The sequence below is a fragment of the Haemorhous mexicanus genome, chromosome 2 (genome assembly GCF_027477595.1).
Source record: "Haemorhous mexicanus isolate bHaeMex1 chromosome 2, bHaeMex1.pri, whole genome shotgun sequence".
Lineage (NCBI taxonomy): Eukaryota > Metazoa > Chordata > Aves > Passeriformes > Fringillidae > Haemorhous > Haemorhous mexicanus.
Window position 1 is genome coordinate 89508496 of NC_082342.1, and position 20838 is coordinate 89529333.

Below are 20838 nucleotides of genomic sequence, written 5' to 3' on the forward strand. Positions count from 1 at the left end.
CTTGACCCCGTGTTAACTCATATTTCAATGTTTGAGTATATTGCGGATTTCCCAGCAAAAAGTGATTGATAACTCATTCGTAACATTTTACCATTATAATACAAATCGTAATCAGTTTCTTGGAACTTTTGCTTTTAAGTTCTCAAAGCCAAGCAGGGAATAAAAAATAATTTAAACCATCAATCGAACAAATCTATAACCTATTTTATTGTAGCTCCCAAATGCCAGCTGACTTTGTTATTTATATTACGTTTGAACTAGGTCTGCAGCCTGTTCCTCTTCAAACAATTACTAATGAGAATCCAGCAGGACCAAGTCTTGGAACCATTCCCCAAGCACGTTTTCTGCTGGTCATGCTGAACATGTTGACTCTGCAGCATGGTGCGAATACCCTGAGCCTGCTCCTCAATTCTGGCATGCTGGCCTTGACACAAACCACACTGCGGCTCATAGGTACAGTTCTTCTTTCTTACTTGGAGAAGGCATTTGCTTTACAATTCCCCTGTGTTTTCTACCTGTTGATGTACCCAAATTACAGAATCACTTTGCTGCTTAAAGATAGTGCTTAATGCTATTTACCTTTACCCTGGTGTAAAAACCACATCTGCAAGCATGATTGAGAAGGAGGTTAATTTAATTGCAATCTTTATTTAACCTTTTTTTTTAATTAAGTGTTTGCTTTAGCCAGCCTTTTCTAAAATTTTAGTTAATGTGTAGTTTTGGTGGAACCATTGCAAATAAATTAAAAATGGAAAATTTAAAGTCAAAGTAGTAAAAACGGCCTACTCTCTACTCTCCATTTCATTTGTTCTGTGTGTGAAAAATGTTTCCAGTCTGCATATTTAAGCTTGCTTTGTTCTTTCATAGAAGTTCTCTGGTGTGTTTTGCTACAATTCAAATTGCCTTGTTTTTTCTCTCTTTGTTTTGTTATATAATAGCAAACATTTGTTCCTGTAACTTGTGTTTAACTGAAGTGTGCACCAAAAGTTTTTTAAAAAAATGCTGTTTGAGCCAATTGAGTCATCATTATTAATGTCTTTTACTTTTCTCTCGTTTTTTCATTCAAAATTAAGTATTTCAATTTCTGTGCATTCAAAACCATTACACCTCAGTTTTCTAAAAGGTCATTTGACTTATCACCTGCTAGTCAGCTCTTCTGTTTGTTACTGCTTTTATATTACAAAGTTTATGTGCCTGTAAGTTTACATGTGACAAAGGTACGTATATACACGTGTAGCTGGATATGAAACCTCTTTTGTGCTTTTTCTTTGTTAGGACCCAGTTCTGATAATATTGAAGAGGATATGATTGCCTCTTCTCATGGGGCTTCTGCCACAGTCCTAGAAGAGTCAAGAAAGGAAACTACACCTGTTCAGCTCCCTGTTTCTGGACCAGAGCTGGCAGCTATGATGAAAATTGGTACCAGAGTGGTCAGAGGGGTAGACTGGAAATGGGGTGATCAGGTACAACTTCCTTCATACAGGTTTTGGGTGGGATGTGTTATTATCTAAAGTCTCTGTTCAGTGACTGTCTGTGAAGTTTCCGGTCCATCAAACTTAAGGGCATTTTACATTCCAAAAATGTTGAATTAAGGATATGGGAATTTAACAGAAAATAAACCTTGCATTCCAGCTGGTCCTCAGAGATCAGAGGGGCTGGTTGCAACTGGGCTTAAATTCTGATTGTAGCCCAGTTTAGCATTTTAAGTCTGAGTTTGGAGGAGAACTTGCATGAGCACAGAAGCACAAATAGTGCAGTTGACCAGTGCAGTTCTGTAGGTCTGATGGATTCAATAAGGACTTGCATTATCCCAACTCACAGGTAGTATGGTTAATTGAAGCACCAGAAAAGCAGGCTCAGGATTGCTGGTGATAAGTGCACTAACTACAGACTGTTAGTATGTGTTGTGACACAAAGTATAGCAAGAGATCTAATAGCACTATATATATAGTATATGTATATGTATATATATATATGTATATATATACACACACACACATGTATATCTATCTGTGTGTATGTAAATTAATATTCCCAGGTGTGCTCCAATGCTGTTGGAGATGCAAAGCTCACATAAAGGCTTCTCTTAGGGAAGAGAGATATAGTCTGTTAACAGATCTTGAGCAGAGTTTTTTCCCTCCAGTCCTATCTTGCCCCTGAAGCCACTCTTTTTTATACTGTAAATTTTGGCCTGTCCCCATGGGATGGAAAAATCATGTTGTAGGTGGGGTTTGGGGACTTTGGCCATGTGTGCATTATTACACATCCCATGTTTCCCTTCATCTGCATGTTGAAGGGTGCCTAAGGCAATAATAGGGCTCAGTGAGGATCTCAGTTACCTTCTGTCAGAATTTATAGTTGCCAAGAGAGGTAGAATAAACACTTTGGTCCTCCTCCATGTACTGAGGCAGCAGTAGGGGCTCTCTGAACTTCATCAGAGGATCTTTGTGTGCATCCTTATCTCCTGAAGGAACTGGATTTAAAACAAGGTTTGTTTTTCTCAATGAAGGGAGTAGTGTGGCAGTTATTTGGGCCCTGGTGCCCTTCTTGTGCCTCTCTTAAACAACATTGTTGCACAAGAGCTCTGTGTCATTCCAGTCATCACTCAGTTGTTAGGCCTTGCTGGAACCAGGATAAGCAAGATAAGCAAGAGGCCCAGCTTGTGTTTTTCACAACCAGCTTTATCAGTCCTTCACTGTCTTATAGCAGTGCTGTGCAGTTCTGACCATTTACCCCAAAAGCCTTGGAGAATTAACATAAAAGATGTTAATGATCTGTTTAGGTTCATTTTTGTAGATGTTTAAAATTCTCTTTTAGTGAGACTCTGCTAATTTGCCATTTAAGAGGAAACTGAATAACTTATTTGCTATATATGTATCCATTTCCATCTATGCAGGACATAACTTCTACTTTAGTAAGACATACTAAGTATGTAACTAAGTAAGTAACTTCAGTAAGACCTACTAAAAGAGATCTAATAATGGGTGTCCAAATATGCAGCTTACTGGAGTGATTTTTTTGAAAATTGTGAAATGCTTTCTAACTTCATGCTTGATTTTTGAAACCCCATTGAATGTTTACTGCCTAATCATTAGGTTAGCAGCAAAAAGGAGCAATTGCATTATTATTTTATGAGCTTTCGGTGTGAATTACCATTGTTGATTGAGTAACTTGAACCTCTCTCTTCTGTCAGGATGGACCCACACCAGGTTTGGGTCGTGTGATTGGAGAACTGGGAGAAGATGGCTGGATTAGAGTGCAGTGGGATACTGGAAGTACAAATTCTTACAGAATGGGAAAGGAGGGAAAATACGATCTCAAACTAGCTGAGCCACCACCTGCAACACAGCCCACAACGGAGGATTCAGACACTGAGGATGATTCTGGTAAAAAAAAAAAAAATTATAAAAGCAGAGGCACAGTTGCAGTTGGATTTTAAAATTGGGATCTTGCAATATAAAATAGTTTTTTCAAAGCAGGAGCAAGTGCTTCATCAAAGAAGATTCATTTAATAGGTGTACACTTCTGACCAGAATCTTCTTAATGTAACTTTACTGTGAGAAAGGAAGATAGAGAAGATGGTGTCACATTGCTGCATATTCATGGGGCAGAGGAAATTTATTTTATTCAGTTAAAATAGTTTCAGTTACAGATACCTGGAGGTATACACTTTAACATATGTTAACACATTCTGGAGTGGGTTTCATATATGGTCTAGTTATGCCTTTCATCTGGGCGCTGCTAGAAAGACACTTGAAAATATATGTGCAAAATGCCTGATTTATATTTTGCACTACTTAGGAGTTGGCGATAAGGAATCTTCTTCATGCCAGATCATCTCAGAGAAACAATTTCTGACAAACATTCACAAAATGTTGGTTTGAGAACCTTTGTGAAATAAAGTGACTCAGTATTAATGTATTCCTTTGCCTTTTGTGTCTCCCTTCAGAAGGAGAACAAGTTGAAAGGAATCTCCACCCTACTTCCATGATGCTGACAAGTACTGTGAACCTGTTGCAGACACTTTGTCTCTCTGCTGGTGTCCATGCTGAAGTCATGCAGAGCGATGCCACTCGGACTTTGTGTGGGCTGCTTCGTATGCTTGTGGAGAGTGGAACGATAGATAAGTCAGGTATACACAGCAGCAATCTGACTGAGCTGTGTGCTTGTCTTGTGCTTTGTTGTCTTGTAAGTTTGTAAATCTTTCTTTCTAGTTTTTAATCATTTCAAGCCCAAAGGCTGGGAAATGCATTTTCAGAGCTTTTAAAATCTTAATTTTTAAAGGTGATGTAAGTGATCTGTGTGTTCTTAGAATATAAACAGTAAAAGCAGCAGAAATGCTTGAGATGTGAATTGTTCACTTAGACAATTAATTTATTGGCAACCTTTTTGTGTTTGGCAAAAACAGTATGACTAGGTGTGTCATACTCCTTTTTGTAGCTTTTGTGTAATTTCAGAAGTAATGCTGTTAACTACTTTGAAATGAGGAAACAGTGTAATGATGAGAATTGTTTTAAAGGTTTATTTTATAAAATTAATTACAGGCTTTAAAATTGAAATTACCAGTTCACATAAAGACAGTGAAATGGGTTGGTGTTCTGATTTGTCCGAAAAAGCCCCATGTAGCATATAGAGAACTACACAGCTGGTGAAAAAGTCAACTATTACTGTTATATGTATATATCTTTTTGTTTTTAGCTTCCTTGCCAAATAAATTAGTTTATAAAGAACAGCATAGGAGTTGGTGCACGTTGGGATTCATTCGAAGCATAGCACTCATGCCTCAGATGTGCAGCACTCTTAGTACCTCTCAGTGGATTACTTTGCTAATGAAAATTGTTGAGGGGCATGAATCTTTCACTGCTGCTTCGCTACAGAGACAGGTAATGTGTTTATTTCCAAATTACTTCAATAGGCAATTAAATTGGTGGACTTTAGTTGTCCTAAAAAGAAAGATATATTTTACAAAACAGCTGGGAGATGTCCATAAATCAGTTTTTAGTTAGTTGGGAGAAAGATAACATTTTCTTTATATTTAGGAATTACTGTTTTAAATTTACATCTCTTGAATTTTGAACCTTCAGGATACTGTGGATTCCCTTGTTCTATTGAAAGAAAGGTCAAAACAGTGTTCCAGAATTGTGCTTCAGAAACTTCCACATAACATTTCCTATAGTTTGAATAAATTAAAGAATAACAAGTATATGTTTAGGAAAAAGTTACATTTCATTTAAAGTTACTAAATTATGTATTGTCTGCGGCCCCTATTTCCATTGGAAACTGTTAATATTATTTAAATTACAGTCTCTCTTAAGAAGCTACATCTTTGCATCTTATTTTCATATTGTATTTCCCTTGTCATCTTCCCCCTTTTCTCATTTCTTATTTTCTTTTAATTTTTTCTCTTTTTTTTTCCCCTCTTTTTGCTGTTCCTTAGCATTTTGCTAATGCCCTCAACATGACACGGAAAAGAAAATTTATTATGAAATAACTCTGTCAAATTTTAAGCCTTGGGGAATCAAAAGATCATCTTATTCTTTTCCTTGATAAGCCATCAGCATTTGTTAACTAAAGCCTTGTGTCATAAAGTCCTGTGCATTTATGTGTGATCTTCCAGTACATTCTTGCCCGTAGTTTTGGTAAGGTGAGACTTCTGTTATCATTCAGGACTTCTGTGCTGTTCAGGGAATACTCAAGGGAAATGGCCATTCCTCATGTACTTCCTGTACCAACAGAAGAACAACAAAAAGATGAGACCTTGAAGTTCTATAAAGACATGTTATTGACAAAGTGTGCAAGAGGAGAGTTATCTTTGCTGTTAGTCACTTGTATTGGTCGTCTGGGTGCAAGATGAGGAAGCTCAAAACCTGAAGTGCTCCTATGCAAAATATGCAACCCCCTCTGCTCTTTGATACTGCAGTGCTGCACCTTCCCCTGTTCTTGTCAGTCCTGCACTGGGTGTCTGGGTTGAGAGATGCCAGCCTCTTCCTTCTGGACTGTGTTGGAGGCCCTGGTTTCACAGTGGCTACTTTTGAGTGTCACTGTGGCTGCTGTTGCCTGCCTTCCACCATTCAGCTTCTATCTCATGAATTTTAGCGATTATAGCTTCTTTGCAGAACACTTGAAAACTTTCATTCTAAAATACATCTTAGTACTAATTTCTGAGCCTGCAGTCTGAACAAACTTTCCCGTTCTGTATTCCTATTTTTTCTATTTGTTTTTGTTTCTCTGTGTGCATGTCTCATGTCCTAAGAGATTGGTTCACTGATATGATGTGCCAGTAAAATTGTTACTGGTTCTGAACTATATCCATTTATTTTAAAATATCCCTTAACAAACTCAAGATCAGTAGCCCTGTAATTTCCACAGCACAAAAGAAATCAGCATTATAAAAACAACTACAAAGGAAAGCAAACTTTAAAAACATCATTCTTCTGTACTTAATATGTTTGAGAGCTTCTTTAGTATTTGGTGATGTAGACTAGAATAACACTAATTTTGTTCTCTTTTTAGATCCTTGCTGTACATTTATTGAAAGCAGTACTTCCATCCTGGGATAAAAATGAAAGGTCAAGAGACATGAAATTTCTCGTGGAAAAACTGTTTGGATTTTTAGGGAGCCTGCTTAGTACTTGTTCTTCGGATATCCCACTGCTCAGAGGTAGAGGAATCTTCCCTCAGTGGCTTGTTTTCCTGTATGGGAAGTGTGTGCATTAAACTCATAACTGTTCTGCCACTGCTTTGTCTTTCCAGAATCTACTCTGAGGAGGAGAAAGGCCAGGCCCCAAGCATCTCTAACTGCCACTCATAGTAGTACTTTAGCAGAAGAGATAGTGGCACTGCTGAGGACGCTGCATTCGCTCAGCCAGTGGAATGGACTCATAAACAAGTACATCAACTCTCAGCTAACCTCCATCACCCACATCTTTGCAGGAAAACAGTCAGAAGGGGTAGTTTCCACGTTTTAAAATAAGCTCATTTTTATAGCAATATTTATTTTGAAATTATAAATACTAAATCTTTGTAAACAATATTAAGCTTAATATTAAAACCATTTTTCTACTTTTATATATATTTGTGTTGTAATTTTTAAGTTGAAATATGTGTGCTTAACTTTGTATTTTAAAGCAGATAGAAGGGTGTGTTTTCTCCCTACAGTTAAATTTTTTTGTTCTATGTTAGGCTGTATTGGATGACTACTTCCCTGACACTGAGAATCCAGAGGTGGGAGCTCTGATGGCAGTCTTGGCTGTGATTGGTGGCATAGACAGTCGCTTGAGACTGGGTGGACAAGTGGTTCACGATGAATTTGGAGAAGGCACGGTGACACGCATCACCCCGAAAGGAAAAATCACTGTGCAGTTCTACGACATGCGAACGTGCAGAGTGTGCCCTCTGAATCAACTGAAACCAGTGAGTTGGTTTTATTAAGGCTTTAACACTGGGAAGGTGTAAAACTCTAATATGGACCAAAGAAAACGTTAGTTCTTGATTGGCTAAGTATGCTGACATGCAACACACCCAATGCTCTGAATGCACGTCTAAGATGGTCCTCATGCAAACCTCTGTAGGACCTTTAAATCCCATCCTCATTTGGTGGGAAGGTGAAAGGAAGAGGGGTTTAAGCTAGAGTTGTTTGATTTGAGGTCAAGTCCCAAGTTATTGTAATGTGGTTTTTAGCTCTTAGATGAGAGGAGCTTTCTATTTAACTTGATTTGCTAATTAATCTTAGAAAGTCTTGGGTATTTGCAGTTGAATCTTGATTTGGGTGATGCGACTTTAGTGAAAGCATAGGCCAAGTGCTTGGTTTGCTTCAGAGTGTGGAGTTCTTTCTTGTCCTGACTCTGTTCTGCTTTCTCACCAAGAAGGCCTGCAATTGTGTGGTACAAATACAGGCTTAGGAGCTGTGTAGGGAATAGAAATCCTCTTTAGTTGTTCCTGGTCAAGAGCAGTAAGACAAATGCTGCTCTTCCTCTTCCACAGTTAATAGGCGTTGCAACTTTTTAGTGACTCTGTGAGATTTTAGTAAAATGCTTACCTGTTTTTTTTTTTTTTGTAAGTTTTTTGTCTGATTGTTCTCCCACTGTCTAGCTTCCTGTTGTGGCTTTTAATGTGAACAACTTGCCTTTCACTGAACCTATGCTATCCATTTGGGCTCAGCTAGTAAATTTGGCTGGAAGTAAAATAGAAAAACAAAGAATGAAGTCTCCCAATCAAGGTCTTTCAGGTACAGTTGGGGGCTTTTTGCTGTTTGTTTTCTTTGGAAGTAGATGAAGATGCTCTGAGAGAAATACTAGTACCAGCAAACATAGATAAGGAAAAGGGTGTCCTGGAACCTTACCTGTTTTCTTATTCAGTGCTGGATGATAGGTACTTGAGACAAATTTAGCTGGATGGTGAATTGCTCTTCACTATAAGTGAAATATCTTTGATGAGAAACTGTAAATAAGGTTTGGGGCTGATCTTACTCTACTGAGTTGTTTAAAATACCAGATCCACGTAACATCTCCAGCTGCACTTACTGTGTTATGAATCAGCAGTGTGATTGTCCAGGTTGTGAAAAGTAGGAAGGCAGTATTTTTGATACCATGAGTCATACAATGTGTACAGGCTTTTGATCCATGTGCTGTTTAAACTGACTCATGTGAGCAGTACACAGTGAGTTAAGATGCAAACTGATGTTTGGGCTGAGGTTATATGAATGATAGTCTTTCTTCCCTAATACAAGAGATTTCTAGCTCTAATGGCTGCTCAATATTTCTGATAGGTCAAGTTGATCTGGATCTGCTGCGGTGCCAGCAGTTAAAGCTGTACATACTAAAAGCTGGACGAGCTCTGCTTTCTCACCAGGATACACTCAGGCAGATCTTATCTCAGCCAGCTGTTCAGGAGTGTGCATCAAATCCTGCAGGTATTCTAGAGTGCTACATGACTGTGCTGGTCTTTTATTAGATGGTAGATAGAGTATGTGACCATAATAACCCTTGCTAGTGGCAGCTGGATGGTAGAAATTCAGTTTGCTCTGTAAAGATTAAAAATTAAAGTTCTTGCATGTTTTAAGCCTCTATGTTAAAAAGATTTTGACTTTTTTACTCAAGTTTTGAAAACTAAGAACATCAAGTGTTTGAAGCTCTAAATACTGGAGTTAGCTAAATCTGTAGGTCTTCTATGGTTAATAAGCTTTTTAAGTAATTTTAAAGTACTTGATACTTTTTGCAGAGATTTTCTTTTTCTGCTTTAAAAGTTAAAATTGGCTATTGATTTTGCTTCAAATGTCTTGCAGCTTCCAGTGAAACAAGTATAGAATATAATTTCTTAATCATTATATTAAAAGAGTTGAAGGAGTTGTAGTTCTAATAATTTGAATTATTTCTTCTACCTGCATTCTACGTATAAAAATAAGTACAGTAACTGTCTCAGCTTTTGAGATAACTGTCAATGCCTTTGGAGTATGTATTAATTCCTTGGGTATTTGTGAAGTATGCAATATCTTTAAATATAATAATATATTTGTCTTATATGGATATTTTTTGTGGGATTTTTTTGTCAATTGCCAGATTTTAAGTCAAGGGAATCTACAGGGTTTTTTTTAGGAATGGAGCAGGGTTTCACTCTTACCATCATTTTTAAAAGGGGAAAAAAAAAGTAACACTTTTTTTTTAACTGGAACAACATATGTTGAGGACTGTTAACTGTTTTATTATTGTTTAGTGAAGAGAGAACATTTTCATGTAGTAGTCACAGTAAAGATTTAGGAAACATGAATGTTTGTGCCAACAGGATTACAAAATTAAATATGAAAGTTGCAGAATTGCAAGCAAGTTGGTTAAATAAAATTATCCTGTTTTGAAGGGACAATGAATACCTAAAGGGATCTCTTCCCAAGACCTGCATTATAGGGAAAATAACTCCTATAATTAATGCATTATATTTTGGAGGAAATCCAGAAAAGCATGGTTTTGGGATCACTAAAGTTCTTGGTTGTCTGGATCAAGTGGTTTGTCCTGGAAGTACCTCTTGCTAATAGCCTTATTGCAAAAAAAGGTGGACTCAAAAGACACAAGGTGTAAATTCACTGTCCACTGAGTAGTTTCTGTTAGACATGTCTTAGGTGTATTTTAATAAATATATTGTTGATCTATAAATTTTATACTTGCTTTTTGCCCAGAGATTGTGGTACAGATGGCTTAATCTTAAATGCATTGTATCTCTGGAGAAGAAATATGTGAGAAATAGCAATAAGCCCTAGAATAAGTCTTCTGATTGACTGAGTTACATGGTTTTGGTTAAAATAATGTTTTTCTTTAAGAGGATGGAGCAGCTGCCTCTCCAGACATAGGAGATATGTCTCCCGAAGGACCTCAGCCTCCCATGATCCTTTTGCAGCAGCTTTTGTCAGCTGCTACACAGCCATCACCTGTGAAAGCCATATTTGACAAACAGGAGCTTGAGGTAGAGTCTGTGTTTTCTGCTAAGTAACCTAAGAAATAACTTTGTGTAATTCACATTCCAGTTGAAGCTTATTAAACTATAGGTTTAAAAAAGAAGTGACTCTGAACCCTTTTGGGCAAATAACGTTTAAGGCATGCATAAATATAAACACACACATAAATATTCTCATTTTGTTTGGGCTGATTTACTTGTTCTTCTCTAGGCTGCTGCTTTGGCAGTGTGCCAGTATCTGGCTGTAGAGTCTACACACCCTTCAACTCCACTGTTTGAAGACTGCAGCTCTAGTGAAGCTACAACACCCATCACAGTGCAACATATCCGGCCCACAAAAGTGAAGAAACGCAAGCAGTCTCCAATTCCACCTCTCCCCATTGTAGTTCAACTTATGGAAATGGGATTTCCTAGGAAAAACATAGAATTTGCACTAAAATCTCTGTCAGGAACCTCTGGAAGTGCTTCGGGATTACCAGGTATTTTGTTCAGCAAAACAAATAATATTAGAAGAAGAGTTGTAAGCTGAATAAAACAGTACTTATGAGGGAGAAGTTATCTTCTTTTTGGATACAATCATAACAATGTCAGAGAATCCCTTGGAGACAAGCTGAGTTTGTTTTCTCTGTTAGGAGTGGAAGCCTTAGTTGGCTGGTTGTTGGATCACCCTGATGTTCAAATCACGGATCTTTCTGATGCTGATACTATCTCTGATGAATATTCAGATGAGGAAATAGCAGAAGAAGTGGAAGAAGCTGAAGCTGCTTGTCCTGTTGTGAGTATTAACTTAGTAAAACGTAAGTTATGCTAGCTAGCTACAAATTTTGTAATTCATCCCTTTTTGGGAAAATGGCAAGAGTACAAGGACAACCTGCTGTCCCAAGCTTTCAGAACAGTAACAAGGATCATGCTTGCCCTGTGTTTCTAATACATGACATAAAACATTTAATGATAATCCATAAACAGTTTGTGAGTTAGCATAGGGGAGAGCAGAATGCAGGTAGATGTTTCACTGGTGGTAGTTCCAAGTATCCCTGATAGATGCTCTTAGTTTCTACAAAAATAGTTGATGTTATAGTGTAATATTGGTGAAGGAGTTCCCCCTTCTCCTTTCCCTTGGTCTTAAAAACAAACACCTGTAACCTACAAGGAAGGACTTAAGAACTAGAGAATAAATGGCCAAAAAGTCTATTAAATAACTTAACCTTTTCCTTATAAAAACTTTTTCCACTTACTGATGATAAAATTACCATTGCAGTGCCTACTGGGTGTGATAGCTTTAATGTGAATTTATGTTAGTCTTCTGTTGACTTTCAAGAACTGTTTCAAAAAAGGACTTGTCAATAAAATTGAATGGGTTTCATATTTCTGTTTATCCTTGAAGGGCTTGTGTTGCGTTTTCTTGCACATGTGGGATTTTGTAATTTAAATTAATGCACTATATTTTGAAGAAAATTAACTTGACAGCTTTTGCTATCTTTATCAGGATTGCAATGAAAAACTGCTAAATATTGCCTTTAATGAAAAAAACCCATTTAATACTCAGGATAGAACAACATTTTCTGAAAATTCTCCTTACAGCTGGAATGCAATAGTTCTCTTAAAAAAAATAAGCTAATCTAATCTTGAAAGAAATAATTTTTAATAAATACAATTTAATTTTTTTAGCTTGTTTTTCTGAAGGAGTACTTTAAATCTCATTGTACTATCTGAAGAAAAGTTGCTAAACTTTAAGTTAGAGATTACCATTTACTACATTTACTACTTTTTTTTTTTTTTTTTTCCTCTCCGAGCAAATGTCCTGAGAAGTGGAATGTGAATATGTATCTTCAAGGCTAATCAGAGATTAGAGTAGTGACAAATCCTCTCTGTTCTGATTTTCCTTGGCAATCAGGTTTCATAAAAGCAACTTGCGGCTTCCTTCAAACTTTTTGAAAATTTGCATCTATGTTCCTTGATAAGTAATTTTGTAAAGTAAATTTTATTTTAAAATCAAGTAGATGGTAAATGTTATCCCTACAGTGAGTTGAACGTGTTGAAGTTTTTTTCCCATTTTGCCGTGGAGCTGAGATACTGTATGGGCTTATTTTTGTTGGGTTATCTTCAGTCTTTGCCAGCAATTTTATTTATCTGAATGGAAAACAAATTTTACAATTGTTTCATATTTATTTTGGACTTTTTTCCAGTCAAGTGGTGCTGTTGTAACAGAGAGCCAGACCTATAAGAAACGAGCTGATTTCTTAAGCAATGATGACTATGCTGTCTATGTTAGGGAGAATATTCAGGTAAGTATGATGATCAAAATCAACATAGAAACTGTTTTCCTCTTGGTACTAAAGCCTTTACAGATCTATTGCATTCTATTGTCCTTTTTCCCTAGGTGGGGATGATGGTTAGGTGCTGCAGAACCTATGAGGAAGTTTGTGAAGGAGATGTAGGAAAAGTTATTAAATTGGATCGAGATGGATTGCATGACCTGAACGTGCAGTGTGATTGGCAACAAAAGGGTGGTACTTATTGGGTCAGATATATCCATGTTGAGCTTTTAGGTGAGTTCACTTCTTGACTGCTTTTTAACTGAAAAAGTGAATGGTAGACTAAGGGGATGTAGTTCTGGAGGGCGAAACCCCACTCACTATCCATTTATTCTTGTATCTGCTAGGATTCCCACCCCAGAGTTCTGCCTCCCATATCAAGATAGGTGACAAAGTGCGTGTGAAAAGCTCTGTCACCACACCCAAATACAAGTGGGGATCAGTCACTCACCGAAGTGTGGGCATTGTCAAAGGTAATGTGTGTTTAACATGGGGCATGGGGAGGTAAGAAGCTCAAGGCCACGCAGGCTTTCTTCTAGACACTTAAAAATCACACTGTTTTGTGGAGTATTGCATGATTTTAGGGAATATAGAATGCATTTGAAGTCTGTGGTGAATTCATAGAAATATGCTCTGTGGCAGCCCATTTTGTTAGCCTGTCCATCTGCTTTTGAGCCTCTTCATTTGCACACAGTAAAAGTCTTTAAGCATCTGTGCAGCTTCCGGTTGTAGTTCTCATTTACACTTTGGATGAACCACAGATGATTTTCCTTTAAGAAGAAATTGTAGCTTGAAAACTTCATTAGGGAGCGAGGAGAAAGTGGGATGCACTCGTGTCAGGCTGTAAGGGATGTAATTGAAGTAATCTGTTCAACACAGGTTCTTTGAGTAGGTACAGATTTTGGTCATACTTATCTGTCCTTAGAAGTACATGCTTGCTTGGGAACTGCTTCTAAAAAAAAAAAATTAGGAAAAAAATCAGAGTAGAAGAATTGAAATGGAATACTACTCTAGGGACTTTTGGCTTCATTTTGTAGAGATTTGCCACACCTTGTGTTTTCTCCATGTTTTTGTCACAGCATTTAGTGCCAATGGAAAAGATGTTATTGTAGACTTTCCTCAACAGTCACACTGGACTGGCTTGTTGTCAGAAATGGAATTGGTTCCCAGCATTCATCCTGGAGTCACGTAAGTGATGATTTACTTTTATCTTAGTGTATAGGGGTTATCCTATACCTTATTGTCTTGATTCTGTTATCTTGTCTCATTAACAAGTAACTTGTACCACACATATATAGACTTGTTCTTCTCTTGTCAAATCAGGTGTGATGGCTGTCAGATGTTTCCCATCAATGGGCCTAGATTCAAATGCAGAAACTGTGATGATTTTGACTTCTGTGAAACGTGTTTTAAAACCAGGAAGCATAACACCCGGCATACTTTTGGCAGAATAAATGAACCAGGTAAGCTTTGCAGTGTGTATCTTAGATTGATTTAAAATGCATTTAAGTTGTTTTGAAAAAAACAACTGAAGTTTTAAATTTAAAAGTTTCAAATTTCAGGTCCTTATTATGATGAAATTAGTATTCAGATTGACCCCCTGGACAATAAAACATTTATAGCACTGCTACAATTGTGTGTGATGGACCATAACAAAACATTAACCCCTAAACCTTCTTTGTAGTGTTAAAAAGTTTATAAAATGTCTTATATGACAGTAACTCTACATGTCAGAATGGCATTTTTACTTACACCAAGAATAAAATGTGTAATTTTCTAATCCTCCTGCCTTTTGCTGTCAGCCTGTGTTGGGGTCTCTGGTTGGTCAGAGTGACCCCGAGAAAAGTTTGAAAGTCTCTTTTCCCAGCCCGGCGCTTGAAGAAGGAGTCAGGGCTCTTCATTTCTCAGTCTCAAGGTTGTTTATTGTATCTTATCTATAAAATTCTTTCTCCTGTCCAGCCAAGGTCTGCTCAGCAGGACAGTCAGAGGCACTCCGCCTGCCCCCAGGGCGGTGTTATCTTTATATACTAAAACCTACGTGTACAATATTTACAATTACTTTCCAATACCTATCACCTATGTTAGACAGTGAGCTTCTACTCTAAACCAGTCTAAAAGTGCCAACATCACCAGTGAAGATGGAGGTAGAGAAGAAGAAGAAGAGAGGCTAGAAATGCCCAAATCCCTCCATCTTGTCCCTAAAAACACCTATACTAAAAATCCCAAAATTACATTTACACCCTGTGATAACTTTATTATTACACTATTTAAACTGCTGTGGCTTTTAGGTCTTCATGTAATGCTGGCAGTTTGCTCCACAGTTCATAATTGAACCCACTGGTGTTCTGGGCTGTGTGCCAGGGTCTCTGAGCCCCTTAGCAGAGGTCCCGGCAGCTCCAGACTCCCAAAGGGATGTCCTGAGTTCTGACAAACCTGGATGTAGATGAATGGAATCCTCATGGTGCCAGGGGCAGCTGGAAATACCTAAGATGCTTTCTTATGCCTCCGTCAGTTGCTCTTCAGCTGTTTTGCCTGTTGGTGTGTGATGGCTGTTGCCTCATTTCCTCTGTGATGTGGAGACTTCAGAGGAGTGTAGTGGGAAAGGAAAGCCCTTTGAAAGACTCATAATCAGGCTTTTTTTCTCTAGGGCAAGAACAGGTACAGCCATTTTAGCTCCAAAAATTTGAGGCTTTGCATTGTTATGCAAAACATACCTGATGTTTCATTTTACTTCTTTTCCATCCACCTGTCTAACAATTAAGCTTATCCCTGGTATTTGGAGGATGATGCTGACTTCTGGACGAAATTTCTTTGTATTTACGCATTGCCAGTGTAATTGTTTTGGAAAATGAACAAACTTGATTCCCACCTAGAGATTGTGAACATGGGTTGCGTGGGCAAGAAAGGCATTCATCTAATAAGTCAATTGATATAGCTCTAGACTGGTGTGAATCTGTAATCCTTCCCCTTGCCCTTGTTGTAGGGGAGAGGAGTTAAAATATTCTTTTCATCAAGATTTCTAGATGCTACAAAATCAGTGAAGGGTAGTGGAAGTAAGGTTTTTGCAGGGAGGAAATCTACATCTCACTAAACCATCTTCTTCTGGAACTTTGAATTTTCCAGTGTTCTGATTTTTCTATTTCTATTCTTTGGTAGGGGATTTTTGTTGAGGTTTAGTTGTGTGTTTTTCATATGCTGTAGTGGTGTAAAAAATTGGTGTGCTGTGGCCTGTATTTTGAATTACATATCATCATAAATTTTGATCTTTAAAAGAAGAACCTTTTCAGGTAGCTGTCTAGTCAAGAACTTGGAAAAGTTGAAACTCCTTTAAAAAAAGGAGCTGTGCCCTTTAAGCATGAGTGTCGTGTACATAGTGTCACCATGCCAATGTAATGTGTGCCATGTGTCCTAAATGTAGCCTACATAGCCAAAATGTTGAATTTGTTACATTTCCTTTCACCCTGCTTATGAGTTTCAAAGGAGCAAGTTTCTTTGAGAGATGGATGCTGAATGTGTCACTTAACCCTGCAGGTCAGTCTCCCGTGTTCAGTGGGCGTTCTGGAAAGCAGCTGAAGAGACGGCACAGTAGCCAGCGGGGAATGTTACTGGATGATTGGTCAAGGATAGTCAAGAATTTGAATGTCTCATCCTCTGTGAATCAGGCTTCCCGTCTTATTGATGGTAGTGAGCAGTGCTGGCAGTCTTCTGGTTCACAAGGAAAGGTAACTTTAAGCTCTAAATGCTTTATTCTGGTATACTTCATGCTTAAAAGGATCTCCCCAGAGCCTTCCCTTCTTCAGGCTGAGCAACTCCAACTCTCTCAGCCTCTTTGTAGGAAAGGTAGTCCATTTCTGTGATTGCTTTTGTCACCCTCATCTGATCCACTCTATCAGGTCCATGAGGGTTTTTTATGCTGAGGACCCCAGAGCTGGTTGCAGCACTCCAGTTGGGGTCTCACAGGAGCAGAGTAGAGAGGGAGAATCCCCTCCCTTGACCTGCTGGTCACTGCTCTTTGGATGCAGCCCAGGATTCAGTTGGCTTTCTGTGAGTGCACACTGGTGACCTGTGTGCAGCTGTTCATCCTCTAGAACCCCCAGCTGTCTTACAGTGGGGCCACTCTCCAGCCTCATCCTCCAGTTTGTAAGTATAAGCAGAACTACCCCATCCCAGATGGAGAATGCCACACTTGCCCTGGTTAAATTTCATACAATTGGTGATTACTTAGCCCTCTGGTCTATCATGGCCTCTGTGCCTTGGAGGGAGTCAGCAGCTTCTCCTGGTTTAGTGTCATTGGCAAAGTTACTTTTTGTTCATTTGACTCCTGCAGCCAGATAATTTACAAAAGGTGGTGTTCCTTAGTTTATGGTTTATCAGTTTCAATGGCCTGCAGCAGTGCTCTGTGACCAGCCTAGGCACCAGGATGTGCAGCTGGGCATCTCTCAGTGTCTTTTGATGCTCTGTTGATGGCCATGCTGAGAGTATGCCCAAGTACCCTTACTCCACGTTTTCTACACACTGGAACCTAATAGTTACATTATGTTCCATTACTTAACCTCCAGTGGTACTGTGCTTTCTGTGTTCTCAGTGGTGTTGGTCTTGGCTGAAATAAATTGTTTGCCACAACTGTTTCTCTTGTAATTGGACATAGGACAAGCAGAAAGTTCGCAAGGTCATTTCCCTCTGGCCAGTTGCCATATATTGCAGCTGTTGTGTACCATTCAGAGATGTTTCCCGTTCTTTCTTCAAAAACATCACATAAATATTCTTGTTAATCATATGGTGGTCACACCAATACCATCTAAAAATGAAATTCTGTGTTTCCACTAGCACTGGATTCGCTTGGAGATTTTTCCAGATGTTCTTGTTCACAGACTAAAGATGATAGTGGACCCTGCAGACAGCAGCTACATGCCCTCCTTAGTTGTAGTTTCAGGTATGTGTATGTTCTCTAAGGCAAAAATTTTGTTTTTTTGCACCCAACAGCAGGTATTTATCTGGTTTTTGTTAACCTAGTCATCTGTTACACAGATGCCTGTATGTGAAACAAGCACCAAATTCTAAATGTTTTTCATTCTGTGTTTTCTTTTCTAGGGGGTAATTCCTTAAATAACCTTATAGAGCTAAAGACAATCAATATAAATCCTACAGACACCACAGTGCCTCTACTCAGTGATTGTACTGAAGTAAGTGAAGTTCGTGTGAGAATTACTCTTGTGTGCAGCAGAAAAATATTGTGCTGCAAGAAATGAATGGAGAGTATTGTTGTGATCATTAAAGCCTGATGTTTTATTTTTCCTCTTAGTTTAGCAGTATTTCTGGCAAGTTAGTCAAGTTAATTATTCTAAAAAGTTTTACTATAGTCACAAACACTATAATAGACTTAGGTATTGTAGGGGGTTTTATGTAAATCAATGTACATATGAACCAGTAAGACATTCCAATAAACTTAAATTTTGGGGATAATTCTGGATAGCAGTTCTCATCTTTTCTAGCAACAACAAGGAGAAATGCATAATGAATTCTGTGAGATTTCTCATATGAATTTCTCAAATGAATGAGGCCATATGCTAATGATAAAGCATGAATTATTTAGAGCTGAAATGATGAGCATTTAAAGTGACAGATTCATTTCCTTAAAGTGACAAAGTCAGGCAAAAGTTCTAATACTTTCCTATGTTTTATGAAGTTACATAGAACCCAGAAGATGTCAACAGAGTATTTTTCTTCTTAGTACCACAGATATATTGAGATTGCAATCAAGCAGTGCAGAAGCTCTGGCATTGATTGCAAAATACATGGCCTCAGCATACTGGGACGTATACGTGCTGAGGATGAAGATTTGGCTGCAGTCCCTTTCCTGGCTTCTGATAATGAGGAAGAGGATGATGATAAAGCTAACACTGGGAGGTAGGTAACTGCAGTGAGGAAGGCAGGGGGAAATGGTAAACAACCTTAGTGTCTATAACTTAGTTCTGTAACTCTGGAGATGATTGGAAGAAGAACACATTGATTAGATTGAATGGTAGTAATAAGAAATCAGTATCTTAGTTTATTGGAATTATAATATAGATCCTTTGTCAATAAATGCAGTCTCTGAGATGATCACACTGGTGAAGTGTAACATTTTATATGACTCATTCCCTTTAGCAGTACATATACATGATACATGGCATGTGTGTATTTACCACTGCTCAGCAAAGCTAAACTGACCGTGTTCTCTTTTCTCAATATGTTCAGTCTTGTTAGAAAGAAGGCAGCTGGGCTTGAATCAGCAGCTACAATAAGAACCAAAGTTTTTGTTTGGGGACTGAATGACAAAGACCAATTGGGAGGGCTGAAAGGTTCCAAGGTAGGTCGTTTTCACATTTAAGTACAAGAGAGAATCAGTGAAAAATAAAATGTACAAGTTACACAACTTAAAATTAGCTACAAGGATTAGGTTTTGGTGGCTTTTTAGTGTTGAGACATGTAGATGTCTGCTGGGTGGAAAATTGGAGAAAATTTGCATTTTGGTTGGTACTCCGAAATCTGGCTTGATTTTTAATGGCCACTCAGTCATTTGTTTTAGATGATAATGAACTAATTGTTTAAAAAATGTGTAACACTTGACATATTCTCTTCCTGTTGAGTTTGCATGCCTAAAATAAAACTTTGGTGAAGTTTATGTATTACTTGTACTTGGCAATTGTACAATAGGAATTTCAGCCCAGTGTGCAGCCATTTGCATGTAATTTCAATATAATACAAGATGAGATAGATCCCAAATGCTTATCAATTTAAAATGTCATTCATTCATCTGAAAATTATGTTGAAAGCATTTATTCAGTTTATGTTGTGAAAGTATAGTATTCTATCCATAGAGTACCTTGAAGAAATAGGAAGTTAACCTTTCCTGTATTCTTCAGTTTTCTCAAGAAAACTTTACTCAAAGAAAGTCCTTGTTTATATGGCCTTTCATTTTTTCTCAGGTTTTATATTTATCATAGTTTCAGTATTAAAATTTTTAAATTGGTTTTTGTCCCTTTCCTGGTGTAATAATATTAAGTGGCATGGGTGAAACATCTGAAAGTACCTGTTAAATTTGTTAAATTAAGTGGTTTATTGCTTAAGAGCTCTTCTTTTTAGTGTAAAACGTTGAAGTGAATTGTAATAGTTTCTATTTCCTGCCTGCTTTAGATAAAAGTCCCTTCCTTTTCTGAAACCCTGTCTGCCTTGAATGTTGTGCAAGTAGCTGGAGGATCCAAAAGCCTTTTTGCAGGTAACATAAGTTTAAAATAAATGTTAATTATATAAGGGCGGAAACAAATTCTGAATTGTGAAACGCTAATGGTGTTTCAAACTTTTTTCTTTGTTTTAGTGACCGTAGAGGGTAAAGTGTATGCCTGTGGAGAAGCCACGAATGGAAGGCTGGGTTTAGGAATATCTAGTGGAACTGTGCCTATTCCCCGCCAGATTACAGCTCTCAGCAACTATGTGGTAAAGAAGGTGGCTGTTCACTCAGGTACTGACTATTGCTCTCCTTATATACATAAATGTAACATATTAAGCTTGAAAATAGTTCCTTTGCAGTTTTCTTGGGTGCTGTGATGCCCTAGCACATCGGATTCTTTTTTTTATTTTAAATAAATACAGGATATTGAATTCTGTATGTTGTATACTATGTCAGATTAAATGTAATGGTTCTGTTATTAAAAACTGTGCATTTAGACCATACAAGTTTTCTTATTTGCTGGAAGGTCACTTTGGTGTTTCCATTTGGTTGAAAGAAAGTGTTTTCATTATTAATATTTCCAGATGGTGGAAATACTAAAAATGAATGGTTTTTAACCATGGTGGATGGTTTTCATTTTTAATATTTTCAGATTGTTTTTCTCTTTTTTTTTTTCTTGCAGCTCTGAAAATAGTAAATTGAGGGATTATTGGTGGTTTTTTAAATGTGCCAGGAGTCATACTGTCACAGAAGTTTTTTATTTTAAATTAAATCATATAAAAGCTCCAAAGAAAATTAGTAATGTCTACAGAGCTGAAAGGCTCCTACAGTTGCGCTGTAGAAGAACAGCAATGTTAAATTGTTGCTAAG

General features: G+C 37.7%; 1 protein-coding gene across 3 annotated transcripts in view; it reads left to right on the forward strand.

Moving 5' to 3' along the window:
• Window positions 1-20838, forward strand: part of HERC2 (HECT and RLD domain containing E3 ubiquitin protein ligase 2) — a 104044-nt gene that overhangs the window by 48239 nt on the left and 34967 nt on the right. For all 3 annotated transcript variants that reach the window (XM_059839441.1, XM_059839440.1, XM_059839442.1), the window contains exons 35-59: window positions 262-453; window positions 1276-1463; window positions 3194-3386; window positions 3950-4132; window positions 4699-4883; window positions 6514-6661; window positions 6754-6950; window positions 7183-7413; window positions 8092-8227; window positions 8768-8911; window positions 10310-10452; window positions 10655-10922; window positions 11076-11218; window positions 12630-12728; window positions 12824-12992; window positions 13106-13231; window positions 13838-13946; window positions 14082-14221; window positions 16290-16480; window positions 17586-17691; window positions 17850-17941; window positions 18490-18665; window positions 18996-19107; window positions 19935-20016; window positions 20116-20259. In XM_059839441.1, coding sequence (XP_059695424.1) covers window positions 262-453; window positions 1276-1463; window positions 3194-3386; window positions 3950-4132; window positions 4699-4883; window positions 6514-6661; window positions 6754-6950; window positions 7183-7413; window positions 8092-8227; window positions 8768-8911; window positions 10310-10452; window positions 10655-10922; window positions 11076-11218; window positions 12630-12728; window positions 12824-12992; window positions 13106-13231; window positions 13838-13946; window positions 14082-14221; window positions 16290-16480; window positions 17586-17691; window positions 17850-17941; window positions 18490-18665; window positions 18996-19107; window positions 19935-20016; window positions 20116-20259 — 3897 coding nt within the window. The remainder of the gene's footprint in view (window positions 1-261; window positions 454-1275; window positions 1464-3193; window positions 3387-3949; window positions 4133-4698; window positions 4884-6513; window positions 6662-6753; window positions 6951-7182; window positions 7414-8091; window positions 8228-8767; window positions 8912-10309; window positions 10453-10654; window positions 10923-11075; window positions 11219-12629; window positions 12729-12823; window positions 12993-13105; window positions 13232-13837; window positions 13947-14081; window positions 14222-16289; window positions 16481-17585; window positions 17692-17849; window positions 17942-18489; window positions 18666-18995; window positions 19108-19934; window positions 20017-20115; window positions 20260-20838) is intronic.